This window comes from Myxocyprinus asiaticus, chromosome 5 (assembly GCF_019703515.2).
Source record: "Myxocyprinus asiaticus isolate MX2 ecotype Aquarium Trade chromosome 5, UBuf_Myxa_2, whole genome shotgun sequence".
Taxonomy (NCBI): Eukaryota; Metazoa; Chordata; class Actinopteri; order Cypriniformes; family Catostomidae; genus Myxocyprinus; species Myxocyprinus asiaticus.
Window position 1 is genome coordinate 20,639,483 of NC_059348.1, and position 16,331 is coordinate 20,655,813.

A 16,331-nucleotide genomic window follows, 5' to 3' on the forward strand; every position below is an offset into this window, starting at 1 on the left:
GGTCACTGAATTCCCCACTGCCTATCCTAGTGACAGCACTCTGATCATCACTACTGAGGGAGCTGTGGGCTTTCACTAACCAGCTTCACACTCATATCTGTGGAGTTCAACACTCTTGGTAAGACATTTAAAATGGTTTTTGTTACTTCATTACATTTATTATTATTATTATTATTCTGAATACCCTGGATATGGTTTATAGATCAGCAAGTGTGGGAGTTTGCCATACTGGTGGTGTTTCTTAACACATAGCATGCCATAGATGCTTCAATTATTGGCATAACTGTTTAATTCTAATGCATAACTGTATTTGACCCATATAATTGCTCATCTTAATTGCCAAATGTAAAATAACTCTTAGTAGCAAAAGTATTGATAAAAAAAAATAAAAAAACCCCCACAAAAAACCCCTGCTCTTTAACCAATTGCCACTGAAACTGAAAGTTAGAAGTGGCAAGCTGGCAGCACCCATAGTAGGGGGGATGTGGCTTTAATTAGGTGTGAAAAAGTGAGTTTATGTTGTGAAAGGTGTTCACCACCTCAAAACCAAACAATGACACTTTGCTGTCCACCTAACATCATAGGACCACCTGCCAGTGTGCCATACAAAGATGAAAACATTTCCACAATTATGGAAAGTACCAAATTTTTAAACTTATTTGTGTCTTTATAATATATTTGTCCTTTAAAACCAGTAGAGCATGCTGTATTCTCGTGAATACTTGTTATAAATTAAAGGCCAGTGACAGTGCATCCAAGTGTATTATACTCCTACTTCAGTCATTTTGACAATTGAGGAAGCTGATAGCCAGAACCATTTCTAGCGCAGGTATGACACAGGGATCTGCTTAGTTAAATGTCAAACTGTTATGTTAAAAATATCATCGTGCCATTATAATACACAATACCGGTCATTAAGAGACACATTGTACTTATTTTTGAACATCTGAACTCGAAATCTTCCTTTTAAAAACACACGAAACTATCGTTCCCCCCCTCCTCCGCCCAACTGTTGCCATGCTCTCAATATCAGTATGGGTGTGGTAATCGCTCTGTGAATTGCCTTGAATCTCGTAAATTTGGCGCCCGAGGCCCTGTTGTGGATTAAAATAAGACGAAATGAGCGAAATAATATTTGGAAAATTTTAGTCTGCACATTGAGGCACCCGTCCAGGCTGCAGGAGTATTTTGTAGTGTTGTTACAGCAGGTAATGTGTGCCAGTGTTTGTGTGGTGCTCTCGAGTGTCTGACATGATACATTCACAGCTCGCTAGCCACTCTGCTAACCAAAATTACCTTCATATAACTCGCTAATTAGCTTGACAGATGACACATCTGCACTCAGAGACACTTTTACATCTTTTATCGCGTTAATAGTGGATTATATCGTGGTTTCAGTGTAGTGCAACATGTGGTATTGAATCTGTTGTCAAAACAGCCTCAAATAACATGAACTGCAACGTTAACATCGGCGTTAAAGCACATTTGCCTCATTAAAACTGTTGACCAACAATATTCCTGTCGGTGTGGGGAATTGCATTTTCTAGCGTGTTTCTTCGAGATTATCGCGGCAGTCTGAGTGTTATAGGTTAGATTAGGTATTAGCACATCGGGATTAAGGAGGTTTTGTCAGATTATACAATCCCGGATGTACACATTAAATCTTGGATTAGAAATGGATTTCATATGCTTGGACCAGCAGATCTGACATCTTTGATTCACAAGATGCTCCATTATTTAAGCAATCTATGCTCACTGAAATTACTTTTATGTATTATTATTATGCTTTTAAATAATGCATATCTGGTGGGAGTAAAATGCACATCTGGTCATTTCTTTCTTTTCCTGTCATTTGGCTTGGCAGGGTTGGGACCAACAGTCTTCCTGTTTTTTTACAAACATTGCTTAGTTAGTCACACTACTGTGGTTCCCAAAAATATATATGTATATATGCGTCACAAAGGTCAGGGTAGTCCTGATCTGTCTTTAGGGGTATTCCCATATTGTGTCAATTTGAATGTGTCACTGCCAAGCCATTGCCCAACATTCAGTTAAATTGCTGAAGATCACAGACTATTTGCTGTCAAGCTGCAATAGGACTGCAGGTTATTGGCTACATAACTGTTTTATATTACAGTTGGAGTACCTGTTAGATTTGCATATGGCATTTGAATGTACTTTGTTGTCTTTAACTTGCTTAGCTGTTGAGTTTCATTCAGCACATGACTTCTCACAGCTCTGATAATTTGAATCGGCTGCTGACTCTATTTGAAGTTGTGATAGCTAGGTTTTTAGGGAAGTCAACTTTTAGGCAGTGCCAAGCAGTGCTGCCCCTCATTAAACAAAGGAGCCCTGCGTGCCCAGCTCTTCAGTTGGCAGTGCTGTAGCGTGTTTGGATGATCCTTAGTTCCATTCAGCATAGTGAAAACACTGACGCTGATGCATACACTTTTATCACTTTCTCTGTGTTCCCCATAAACTGTATCCAAAGGGCCAGTCATGTCTGTGAGACTTCTGACAAAACCTTCATATCACATATGGAAATTGATAATTTTATGTATCGTGACTTGGTAGTGAAATGAGTGTCTTAAATGATTAATTCTTCATGAGTGGACTGTTTTACTACCTACATTGACGACTTCACATTATGTGAAGTCATAACGTGACTTCACACTTGTATGTTTTGCAGGACTTAATCAGTATTATCAAAGCTGAGAAGTGAGTGAAACGCTCGGAGGACCATGAGTGAGCTGGAGCAGTTGCGGCAGGAGGCCGAGCAGCTGCGCAATCAGATCAGAGTAAGATCCCATACCCTTTCTGCTCCTCCAATCAGATCAGATATCTCCTGGGACATGGACTTGACATATTTGCACGTCTTCACCAAAATAATTCTAATCACATAGTTTGCTACATCAATTTAGGTGTGTATGCATTAGGAAAGCAGTAATGATAGATTGATATATCAGTTAGGCTGATTAATTGGCCAATATTTTGCTGTATCGATATTATCAGTAACGGTCCAATAACTGCACCCAGTTGGCCAATCAGCAGAAATGGTGTTTCTCCCTTCTGTCTGTTCCAAAATCTACCAGCAGCAATGGTTAATTTACTAGGGCTGGGTGAATGTAATACCATGGTATTCTTTGAAGTACCTTGGTGTACCATGTAAAATCTATGGTGTATGAATATGGTAATCATTCACTACTATGGCATATACAATGCTGTGAAAAAATATTTGTCCCCTTCCTGATTTCTTCTATTTTTGTGTATTTTTCATACTAAATTGATTTAGACCTTAAAATGAGATGACATAAAACAAACGTAACCTGAGTAAACACAAAATATAGTTTTCAAATATGTGTGTGTGTATATATATATATATATATATATATATATATATATATATATATATATATATATATATAATATATATTTGATTGAAGCAAAAAAGTTATCCAACACATATCACCATGTGAAAAAACAAACTGCCCCCTTAAACCTAATAACTTGTTGTGCCACCTTTAGCAGCATCAACTGCAACCAAACGCTTCCGATAACTGGAGATTAGTCTTTCACAAAGCTGTGGTGGTATTTTGGTCCACTCTTCTTTGTAGAACTGCTTTATTTCAGCCATATTGGAGGGTTTTCGAGTATGAACTGCCCATTTAAGGTCTTCCCACAGCATCTCAATCGGGTTCAAGTCAGGACTTTGACTACGACACTCCAAAACTTTCATTTCACTTCTTTTGAGTCATTCAGAGGTGGACTTACTCTTATGCTTTGGATCATTGTCTTGCTGCATAATCCAGTTGCGCTTGAGCTTTAACTCATGGACAGATGACCGCACGTTCTTCTTTAAGATTTTCTTGTAGAGAGCAGAATTCTTGTTTCCCTCAATTATTGCAAGTCACCCTGGCCCTGAAGCAGCAAAGCATCCCCACACCATCACACTACCACCAACATGCTTGACCGTAGGTATGATGTTCTTTTTGTGGAATTCTGTGTTTGATTTACACCAGATATAACGGGACCCCTGTCTTCCAAACAGTTCCACTTTCAACTCATTAGTCCACAGAACATTCTCCCAAAAGGTTTGAGGATCATCAAGGAGTGTTTTGGCAAAATTCAGACGAGCATTAATGTTCTTCTGGGTTAGCAGTGGTTTTCGGCTTGCCACTCTTCCATGGATGGCATTTTTGGCCAGTGTCTTTCCGATAGTGGGGTCATGAACTTGGCCTTTATTGATGCGAGGACTGCAGTTCCTTGGATGTTGTCCTTGGCTTTTTTGTGACTTCTTGGATGAGTCATCGCTATGCTCTTGGAAGAATTTTGGAAGGTTGGCCACTTCTGGGAAGGTTCCCTACTGTGCCATGTTTTCTCCATATGGAAATAATGGCTCTCACTGTGGTTCTTTGGAGTCCCAGAGCCTTTGAAATAGCTTTGTAACCCTTCCCGGACTGATGTATTTCAATCACCCTTTTCCACATCATTTCTGGAATTTCTTTTGACCTTGGCATAATGTGCTACTGGGTGAGACCTTTTATCCAACTTCATGTCGCTGAAAAAGTTCTGTTTAGGTGTTGATTTGATTGAACAGGGCTTGCAGTATTCAGGTTTGGGTGTGTCTAGTCCAGCTGAACCCCATTATGAATGCAGTTTCATAGATTTGGGGATTTAGTAACTATAAAAATACTTTTTCACACAGGCCCAGTTGGTATTGGATAACTTTTTTGCTTCAATAAATAACATTATCATTTAAAAACCTATATGTTGTGTTTACTCAGATTGCCTTTGTTTTGTGTTAGATTTTGTTTGAATGTTTGAAGCAATTTAGTATGAGAATACACAAAAACAGAAGAAATCAGGCATTTTTCACAGCACTGTATAGCTGTTAAATAAATAGCAATTGAACTGCATAGTTTGGGCCTGTTGTTAATTTTTTTATTTGTTTATATTTTTATATATGGCAAACCTTTTAACTTTGTACATTGATTTACAGCATTAGCTGAGAGAGAATTTTTTTTCATATAAACAAAATGGACATTATAACTGAAACATACCCAAATTTGTGAATTGGAATAAAATCAAATAGGGAAATCTGTAATGATACCCAGCCCTATAATAAGACTTTCTGTTTTAATTTTTGTGTGTGTGTGTGAAATTGAGTAAATATTGTGTAAAATATAAGTAAGTGTTTCTTTAATTTGAGTCATTTTGTGGGCGTCTCATTTACCATCATTCAAATTAGGTATATATCTGCATTATATAAAACCTTTAGAAATCAGAATCAGCTTTATTGTCAAATATGCTTACACATACAAGGAATTTGTCTTGGTGACAGGAGCGTCCAGTGCACAACAATACAAGACACACAATAATAAAAAATAATAAAAAATTTAATAAAATAATAATGATAATAAATAAATAAATATTGAATAGAAAATAAAGTGTATATATAGAATACACAATAAGACAAAATAGATATACATGTATATACACATACATACACACATATACACACACACACATACATGCATACATATATGTAGTGCAAATCTGTTATAAACAGTGCAAGGGAATGTAATGGCAGAAGAGTTTGGATGTGTTGGATAAATATAAAAAAGACTAAACTGTGAATTGCACATAACTGTTGCTCAATGGGGCAATTCAATATCGGCATCAGCCATTGAAAAACGTACATATCTCGTTCTGTATTAAACTTTGTAAACATTTTTATTCACTACATGCATCATGTGGAACTGACAGCCAGGGAATAGCACTCAGGCGCTGCATTTTCCTTAGCTATATTCAATAGAATGACTGCATTCTGACATGCTGCTGTTCCCATTGCAGGATGCCAGGAAAGCATGCAGCGACTCCAGCCTGTCCCAGGTAAGCAGCTCTGCTGCCGCCCCTGCTGTGCCCCCCTCCCCATAAGAGCAGTGCTGGTCTAACCTAGCTCATGATGGGGAGTGTCTATGGAGGTTCCCACTCTCCTCTGCTCCGAGTTCAGCACAGACATGCAAATCGGCCACTGATGTACATGCTGAACATGCTCTTAAGTGCACTGAAATATTAAACACCCTCTTACATGTCAAGGCCTCCATCAAAATTTAAACATTGGCCCACAGCCTGCTGATTTTGTGACTTATGATTTCATAATGTGGGGGTTATTTCTTTTTCTCTTTTGGCTCTTGTCATTTTTAAGCAGTACTTTTCTCCATCTTGTCCAATTTAATTTGACTGTAGATGATCAGTTTAATTGTTGGACCATTCAATCAACTAATATAACACATTTCACACTTGAGTGATCAACAGCACGAAATGTCTGCTTGCTTTGTAATGTCATCGTGTTAGTTGACTTCTGTGTGCTTAGATTACAGCTGGTCTGGATTCAGTGGGAAGGATCCAGATGAGAACGAGGCGGACCCTCCGAGGACATTTAGCCAAAATCTACGCCATGCACTGGGCCACAGATTCCAGGTCAGTTGACAGCGAGAGAAGCAGGAGGGGGCTGGAGGATGGGCACTCTCAGAGGAACCCCGCAGCTCTGTCAGTGTACACTCAATGAATAATACAGCAGGCTCTCACAACTCAGGGGTGTTCTGGGATCATGCAGGCTGCCTCCTGCTCAAGTGTCTCTCTTCCTCCCTCCTCTCCTCCCTCTATCATTCACTTTTTCTCCATCCGAGCATCCGTTTTAGGACTTCAGGGAAGAGACATAATTGTTACATGGAGCGTGTTTGTGCACATAACAACCTGCAGTGTGTTTGTGTGAATTGTGATTTAAATGCTACATGCTGAATTTCTGCTGTTCAGTCACAATTGTTGTCCACACTCAACCTCTTTCAAACTTTTTTGTTTAGTCTGTTACATTTTCTTTTCTTTGTTTAAACATTAAGGTTACTAGTTAGTGCCTCACAAGATGGCAAACTCATCATTTGGGACAGCTACACCACAAACAAGGTGAGTCCAGCCCAACAAGTGTAAATGTATGTATACTGTATATACTCAATATAGACCTTAATTTTAATATTAAATGTACACTCAGTAACTTTTTGATTGTGTCATCTTGGACTTACAGTGACACCTAATGGTGTGGATGCTGCATCATTCAAAATCAATAGTTTTCAGTTAAAGATGCCATTGTAGAAATTCATTATTTCACTATTTCATTCACTACTTCAAACCGGCTTGTGCCGGCATGGGAGGCGGGCATGCTAACGAGGAGGCTAAAGGATACAGCCTATCATCAGTCACTAGTGTGTCTCTTGAGGCCAGGGGAGTGAGGTTTACACACTGCACAGCTATCACGTACCAGCTGACTCCCGTTACATTTAAATACTTTCTCCTATTCCAGTTTAAGATGCAGTGACAACTGTAAGCAAGCTGTTTGTAGGTTATTTTTCTTAAACTATAAAAACTGTCTCTGTGGTGATAGAAAAATTCCTGTTTATTGTGAGTGACCCATTGAGCTTCACACAACATTGACTCAACCAATGGCGGGAGTTGGGGGCGGGACTATTTGTTTGTTTGATTTAAAGATGGGGCGTAGTCGAAAGGCTGTTTGAAAACAATGTTTATTTTTGCAATTCTGTTCCAGAAGTGGTACAGAAATGACAAATTTCAGCTATGTCAATATAAAGTAAATTTTGCCTCATCCAAAAATGAAAATTATGTAATCTACTCATATATATATATATATATATTTAGTATAAATAGAAAAAGAATGTCAAAGCTGCTCTGGTTCTTTCCAGATTCACGCCATTCCCTTACGATCATCATGGGTGATGACTTGTGCCTACGCTCCCTCAGGGAACTATGTAGCCTGTGGAGGCCTGGACAACATCTGCTCCATATACAGCCTTAAAACCCGTGAGGGCAACGTCAGAGTCACCAGAGAACTACCTGGACACACAGGTAAATGCTGACTACAGCAGGGCTAGTGAGGTGATTCTTTGATTCTGGGAATGCATCAGAAGGCGTTAGCCAGTTGGATGTAAGTGGATGATACAGTCAGGTGAAGCACATGTTTTAGTGCCTTGTTTTCTTTCACTCTCATCAGGTTATTTGTCATGTTGTCGCTTTCTTGACGATAGCCAGATAGTCACCAGCTCTGGAGATACCACATGGTAAGACCATCTGTGCTTGATGTACTGTTTTAAAAAATCTCCTTACATTTCACAACATTTATGATAAGAGCATGAAAAAACCCTATTACATGATGTAACTGTGAGCTAAAGACAATTAGAATTAATTCAAGAATTTTATAGATTGTCAGTAAATTCCACTGTGCAACAATAGTTCAGGAGCTGGTTTGTGGTTGTCAAGTAAAAAAGTCATCTGCGCTGAATGAAGCAGTGTATTTTCTGCTGCTTATCTTTTCCAGTATTGGCAAGTAATGTGATTTGTGCACTGTATTGCAAGTCACTTTCGTAAGATTTTTTTGTAGAGAACATTCACCATCTGGCAGATGCTCTTCTCCAAAACAATTTGAAGTGCATTGAAGATATACAGTATAATTCATTAGTTTGTGTGTTCAAGTAACAAGAACATAATTGTGAATATAATAGACATTTTTTCATGTTGTTCACTGCTATAGTTGCATAAAGTGAGTTCAAACTTTATCCAATGCAGCTCTTTGTGTTTGTGCTGAATGTGACCCAGCTCTCCTTCTCCTCTGCAGTGCTCTGTGGGATATTGAGACTGGTCAGCAGACAACCACATTCACAGGGCATAGCGGAGACGTGATGAGCCTGTCCCTCAGTCCAGACACCAGGACCTTCGTGTCGGGTGCCTGCGACGCATCCTCCAAACTTTGGGACATCCGAGACGGAATGTGCAGACAGTCTTTCACCGGTCATGTGTCTGATATAAACGCTGTCTGTGTGAGTGTCACAAAGGGAAGGCGTTATCACTGCCTAGCTTATTGTTGATCCTGTGTAATGCATTTCATATGCTTATTTAGAGTTGTGTTTGAAAACTTTGTTCACATGTTGTACTCTTTCCTCAGTTCTTTCCTAACGGTAATGCCTTCACAACGGGATCTGATGACGCCACGTGTCGGCTGTTTGACCTTCGTGCGGACCAGGAACTGATGATGTACTCGCATGACAACATCATATGTGGCATCACCTCCGTGGCCTTCTCAAAGAGTGGCCGCCTGCTACTCGCTGGCTACGATGACTTCAACTGCAATGTGTGGGACACGCTAAAGGGAGAGCGTGCAGGTCAGTACCTTACACAGCTATGCACAATATATCTGTGACCATATTCACCAAAATACGTTTTTTTTTTTATAAAGGTGAAATGTGTAATTGATGTGCCACTAGAATCACCACGCAGAACAGTACAAAAAAAAAATCCACGTTTTATGAGCACTCTCCCAGACTTTTATTGGTCAGAAAAAATTACTTTGAGATAGTCCCGCCCCACACTCATCCCATTGAATGAACCACTGTTGGTATGTTGAGCTGGTCAGGATGCTCAAACATACAGAGCAATATTTTGATAGTGCCACATTGTTTACTCTTTTCTGGGTAATCAACATATGAATGCCTAGAGTTGTCTCTGGATATCAAGCCAGGGCCTTCTTTCCCAAAAGCATTGTAAATGGTAAAGTCAAGCATGAATATAATGCTGATCTAGTTATCTATAGTCATCTTTACACTGTAAAGGTGGCACAGAAGCTGCATCTAACTGGCATTTAGGTGCATTTACACAGACCGTTTAATGCTGCTCAGAGCAGGCATAAATGCATTTACACAGCAATAACTGCAAAAATAATGTTATGAGATTAATGATTTAAATATAAAATTATTAAAACAGAAACATAAAATGAATACTTTTAAATATGAATCTAAATTATGAAATATATGCTATATTATAACAACTACAAAGTTTAAGGCTGCTCTGATGCTACATTTCATTTACAAAAATTTAAGCAGCATCAGAACTGCCTTTGATACTGGGGGCTGAGGTGGGTCAGAGCAGGCTTAAGTCTGCTGTGTGAAGACACCTTATGTGTAGTACAAATCTTGTTTTATGTGAGTAAACTGAGATGTTGTTTGTGGCCAATGTTAAAACTGAAGGATTTTGTATGAACTGTAAGATTGATGACTAAATGTCTTTGAAGTTCCTGTTTCTTGAAAGCATGAGCAAGTTATGTATATATCAAACAGTATCCACCAACAGATCAGCTGAATGTAAACAAGTTCACTGAAACCAAGGTAAGATACAAACAGACATTTTCAGACTTATTTATTGTGAACATCGAAGTGTTTGTTCAGAGTTACTTGTTTTGTTTTCTTCAAAAAGTACCCTTTCTCCTGGTCACTTGAATAAGAGTGCGCGCGCTCTCTCTCTCTCTCTCTCTCTCTCTCTCTCTCTCTCTCTCTCTCTCTCTCTCTCTCTTCCTCTATCATATGCGCAGAGAGGGAGACACATAAAGCAAAGGTGCTTCAAATTAAACTGATACGCTAGGTTTAAATGGCAAACGAACATGTATTTATGACATGTATCCAATGTGGCCTATGTCACAAAGCAGGATTATGCAGCTAGCTAGATACGTTTAAACTTAGTTTAAGCAAACTCTGAATTCGTGGTACCAGTAAAGTGAATAGGCTTTCATCTGGGTTCCTCACCATAGTAACATATGCTCATCGGCTAACCTGGTCCGGGGCAGTTTATGTTCCCGATCAGAGATCTCATCCAGTTACTGGACCAATCAGCTGTGAGCAAAGTGACAGTCACTTCCCCCAGTATCTCTCACTCCAGTTTAAAGTGCACTTCAATGAGACAATTTTAGAAATTTACAAAATAAGTTATTTATGATCATTATTTATTGCAAGAAATATATTTTTGGCAGTCTTGCATTTGTTTAAAAACACTAATTCTTTCCCAATCATTTTCCCACACTGGCCATAAAATATGTGTAAATAAAATAAACCTAAAATAATTATATAATTTCAAGTAAGATATTAATACAATATCAATATCGACTTTAAAATATAAAACTTAATCACTCCACAGTATATTGTAGATATATCAGAAAAGTGTGAATGCCACACAAACCCCTTCTTATTAGGATTTTCTGGCAGAGATGCCATGAACATACAGTATTTCACTTGAAGTTCAATAAAAGCACACTAACACACCAGATACGTCTTTATTGTGTCTTATGCTGCTAGAAAGAAAGAACAAATAAGTCTTTATTAGTGCATACCATCTATTCATTTTCCAATTGCTCACATTTTTATTATTTGATAGTGTATTAATGTCTAATAGTATTAAATGATATTAAGTTAGTCATTTAAATTAATACTAAAGCTTTACATTTTTAACATTTCAAATCAAGATATTAAAATAGATAAATGATCTCACATTTTTTTCATGCTCTAGCAGCAGCAGCAATGTTTCTTCTTGCTGTGTAAATGCCTTAATTCTTTATCATTTACTAGTGATCCTCAGTGCTGTGTGAATCTATTATAATTATTCATGATTTCATAGTGATTATTTGTGTTGTGTAAATGTGTTTTGATTGATAATATTTTTAACATCCTCTTGTGCTGTGTAATAACTGTTTAAATTCTTATCATAATTTTCATAAACATCTTCAGCGGAGAAGTAAATCTCACTGACTTACGCTGTCTTGCACGCGATTGGCTTGACATCATTTTCTGGAATTTTCCAAGCTGCTTAAAGGCACAGTTAACTTGGTGTATGTGAACTTCTGACTCACTGGAATTGTGATTTATTGTCAATTAAAAGTGAAACTATCTGTCTGTAAACAATTGTTGGAAAAATTACTCATGTCATGCACAAAGTAGATGTCCTAAAACTATAGTTTTCTAATATGAAATCTGTGGAGTGGTTAAAAAATTAGTTTTAATGACTTCAGTCTAAGTGTATGTAAACTTCTGACTTCAGCTGTATATCAGTGGAATAAATACATAAGAATGAGTTAATATGAGAGTTAAAACACCAATAGATACAATAAATAGGACGGATAACATTTGCATAATAAAACCCCAATAAACATTGAAAATGGGTGAGTAAAACAAGAAATACGTTCTTTGAATGCAGTAAAATCCCGTGATGGAGTCTGATACACAGGCTCACCATCACAATTGGCAATAAATTTGTTGTCTATGTACTTCATTTTAAGAGTATAGTCCATCCTATGACCAAGATGATGCAGGTAGAGGTCATTAAGGTGCATCACTGTCCTATTTAGGAAATATACAAAACAGTTCCTTTACTTGTAAAACCTAACAAAACGTACTGTTCATTAAAGAGTAAAATTATCCATCAGGGATAGAGTAAAACAAAAAATCAGCCCAGCAAAGGGCAATGGTGACACCAGAATAAAAATATTAATTATTTTGCTCAGCTAAAAAATACATAATTATGTTAGATTCATATGCTTGTACACATTCAGTAATTACATACATTTTGAGTATTTTAAATGAATAATAAGTTTTACAATAGTATTGTTACTAATTACGTGTCTCAACTATTCTTTTCAAAATAGTGTTTGCTTATCCAGTAAAATAATATTTGCCATAGTATAAATTTACTGGTGAAATCAGACATTACATTTGGCATTATCATGACTATCAAATATCAGGACTCAGCATTATTGTACATTTATATTCAGCATCATATACAGTTTAATACAGTACAGTCATCTGTAAACATAGTGCAGATTCACTCTCACTAAGAAAAAGTCGCTCATGGTATTACAGGTGCTTACATGATGAGGGGAAACCATCTAAAACAATTTAAAACTTGCACACTGTGATATCTATGAAAGGTGCGCAGTTGATTACATAGAAACTGAAACCGCGGTATGATGTTGAGCGATTCCTAAACTGCAAAGCGCAGTTTAACCAAAATGATTGAGACGTTTGTGGTAAAGAAACCGTTTTGTGATATGGAAATACGCACCTGATTTTTAGTTCATAACATACATTTCATACATGTATACAAAACAGGGATGTCAGTTTTCAGAAATTTTCCTAATCGATTGTCGTAGAAATTAACAATCAATTAATCAATAACGTTAATAATGCAAAACGCACGTGGGGGACTCCAAATAATACTGGATGTGCATGTAGCCTCCTCTTAAAATATTCTTAGTTCAGTGTATTTTAATACATTTAGGCTGCGTATAGTACAAATTTGTTAATTGTTTAATAACTATTAATAAATTACTGTTAATAATAACTTGTATAATAGACACGTATTTGAGTCCATTAAAACTTCACAGTGTGGGTTGTGGGATATTTCTGACCATATTTTCCTTATTTGTAATTGAGTCAAATCATGACACGCTGCTTAAACACAGTAGCCTACATAACATACCATCTCTCTGGTGCTGCTGAGATGTCAGGTAAATGTGCCTTTGTGCTTTTTTGGCGATCACTGACATAATTGTAGGTTGGGATGAAACAAGGAGACTGGCAGATTAACAGTGCTTGTTGCCATGTACTTTAACACACTATCATGGTGTATGCAGCAAATGTAATGCTAATTTATAGAGAAATGCTCCAACACTTATTACACTGAGTCCGCTTCATCATCATCTGTGTGTGGGTGGTGGTTCTTCTATGACGCGGACAAGACGTGGCATGCTGGACAACTTGGGTCGTGTTTTTTCCGCTTCCACTTGTCTGCGCCTTTTCAAACAAGTTATCATGCAAAAGCATTTTTCATGACTGTAAAGTGACGTCACTGACAGAGCTTCTCCGTGTTCGCCGCACATATCCAACTAATCAATATTAAAATGTATTGTCTGATTTTTTTATTTTATTTTTTATTATCAATTTTATTGATTAGTTGTTGCAGAACTAATTGTAAGTTGATGTAGATCGTAGAAACGATTGTACGAATCATCTCAGAATTACAAGCTGTTTCAGGATTGAAACAAGGATTTCAAGTAGTACTTGAAAATAATTGTAGATCTATGAATCATCTGGCGTGACCGTTGAACGCTTTAGATCATCTTAAGGACATAGACTAATGCGTTCACATGCCTTTTTATATTTTTATTTTGGGGGGGATTTTTCTCCCCTTTTCTCCCCAATTTGGAATGCCTAATTCCCAATGCGCTCTAAGTCCTCGTGGTGGCGTAGTGACTCACCTCAATCTGGGTGGCGGAGGACGAATCTCAGTTGCCTCCGTGTCTGAGACCGTCAATCCGTGCATTTTATCACGTGGCTTGAGCGCGTTACTGCGGAGGCCTAGCGCATGTGGAGGCTTCACGCTATTCTTCACGGCATCCACGCACAACTCACCACGCGCCCCACCGAGAGTGAGAACCACATTATAGCGACCATGAGGAAGTTAACCCAACGTGACTCTACCCACCCTAGCAACTGGGCCAATTGGTTGCTTAGGAATCCTGACTGGAGTCACTCAGCATGCCCTGGATTTGAACTTGCGACACCAGGTGTGGTAGTCAGCGTCTTTACTTGCTGAGCTACCCAGGCCCCCCCATGCCTTTTCTTATGTACAATGTTATTGAAGCCAATGCATCCTTGTACTGGAATGGCTGTCTGTGACTGACTATTTAGTGACTAGTTATTTATTCAAGATTCTTATTACATTGTTGCTCTTCTTTCTGCAGGTGTTCTAGCTGGGCATGACAACAGGGTCAGCTGTTTGGGGGTGACCAGTGATGGCATGGCTGTAGCCACTGGTTCTTGGGACAGCTTCCTCAGGATATGGAACTGACTGGACGGGACTCCGGGGAGCCATTCTTTCCAATCACAGCCAATGTAGTGCACCTCTGCCACACCGGACCCCTCCTTTCCACTCTTCCTCCATACAGATGACCTGGTTTTCTTCTCCTTAGACCACACTATCCCTCCATCCAGCAGTCAGTCAAAGACATGAGGACCAGCAGTGAAGACCCTCCACTTGCTTCTCTCTCTCTCTCTGTCTCTAGGGCTTCATGTCTGACTCTAGAGGTGGGGCACAGACTGTGTTGTATATATCTGCCATTCTTTGTGCTTTTACGTGTAACATATGCACTTCTGTGTTTGGATGTTCTGGTGTGTGGATACTCGTGGTGGGTGTCTTGACTGTCCCTGTTTTTTTTTTTTTTTTTTTTTTTTTATACCCAATCACAGTGATATTTGCCATACCCAAAGGCCAATCAATGTCATGAACAGAAGGATGAGTTGAGTAGTGAAGATGAGGCTGACCTGCTCTTGCACAGTATTGTTGCATTAGTGTTTGACCTTTAAGGGATCATTCACCTAGAAATTTAAAATTCTGTCATTTACTCACCCTCATATCATTCCAAAACCTAAATGGAACATAAAATATAGATATAAAGAAGAATGTTAACTTCGGTCACCATTCACTCTAATTGCATCTTTTTTCCATACATTGAAAGTGAATGGTGACTGAGGCTAAAATTCTGCCTAACATCTCCTTTTGTGTTCCATGGAAGAAAGTCTTGTGGTTAGGAACAACATGAGGATGGGTTAAAGACAGAATTGTAATTTTTGGGTAACCTATCCCTTTAAGTGTACTTTAACTGCATTGGCTGTGTTAGTTTGTTCCATAATAAATGGTGCAGTCTCAGGTTGGTAGTGTAACTAAGCCTGTATTTGCTGTCCTCTAAGCCCGACAACAGTGTTTGACTTATTTCAGTGTGTTAAGACTGTATTACTAAGTGCAGAGAAGGATTTACCAGCAGCCTGTCTGTCCCATCTGTCTTCAGAAGGTTCCACCATTGTGATCTGTCTTTACTGTCAATAGATGTGGTCTCAAATTTGCTGCTTTCCATATTGATCCAGCTGAACATACTGCATGTATTACACATTTATGGTTAAGGTTCGGTTCAGCATTTTGTTTGAATCCAAAAACCAAGCACGGCCTTGATGCTCTGTGGCACTTTGCCATTGGTGAGCAGGCAGGAGGTGCCACCTAATAAGTAACAAGAGGCCTTGGCCACTGCCATTCTGACTTACAGCATTGTTTGCCTTCCTACACATACTCTGAAAACCTGCCCTTTTGAGATGAGGATGTAGCTAGGACTGTATGCTTATGCACTAGAAGATAGTCATGTAACACGGCACGCACTGATGTTTCTGCACATATTTGAATTAATGTAGTACTTCAGCTCTGTGGCAAGAAAGCTAAAAAAAACAACAAAAAAAACAAACAGTCATGGTTTTATAAGACAAGCTATACTGTGCGTGTCTTTTCCACAAATGTAAGTTTTGAAGGTATAGATCCCTTTGCCTGTGTAAGACTAAAAAAAATAACAGAAAGCAAGCCTTAACCATCACAGTTCACCGAAATCACCGTAATAATTT

At 38.4% G+C, this 16,331-nt stretch overlaps 1 protein-coding gene across 4 annotated transcripts; it reads left to right on the forward strand.

Moving 5' to 3' along the window:
* On the forward strand, positions 1–16,282 carry LOC127441254 (guanine nucleotide-binding protein subunit beta-4). 4 transcript variants are annotated; one of them, XM_051698442.1, is made up of 10 exons: positions 1–118; positions 2,656–2,798; positions 5,854–5,892; positions 6,377–6,483; positions 6,903–6,966; positions 7,758–7,920; positions 8,066–8,132; positions 8,687–8,888; positions 9,014–9,230; positions 14,630–16,282. In XM_051698442.1, the coding sequence occupies exons 2-10, from the start codon at positions 2,742–2,744 to the stop codon at positions 14,734–14,736; spliced, it is 1,023 nt and encodes a 340-aa protein (XP_051554402.1). In that variant the 5' UTR covers positions 1–118; positions 2,656–2,741; the 3' UTR covers positions 14,737–16,282. The 4 variants fall into 4 exon arrangements, with proteins under 4 accessions (XP_051554402.1, XP_051554401.1, XP_051554399.1 ...); XM_051698441.1 differs by lacking the exon at positions 1–118 and adding an exon at positions 1,049–1,208; XM_051698439.1 differs by lacking the exon at positions 1–118 and adding an exon at positions 1,049–1,208 and having other exon boundaries at positions 2,690–2,798.
* Positions 16,283–16,331: the final 49 nt, after the last annotated feature.

Coding starts and splice junctions, on each gene's coding strand:
- LOC127441254 (XM_051698442.1), top strand. CDS start 2,742: ATGAGTGAGCTGGAGCAGTTGCGGCAGGAGGCCGAGCAGCTGCGCAAT. Junction 6,484..6,902: donor CACTGGGCCACAGATTCCAG/GTCAGTTGACAG, acceptor TTAAACATTAAG/GTTACTAGTTAGTGCCTCAC. Junction 6,967..7,757: donor ACAGCTACACCACAAACAAG/GTGAGTCCAGCC, acceptor GGTTCTTTCCAG/ATTCACGCCATTCCCTTACG.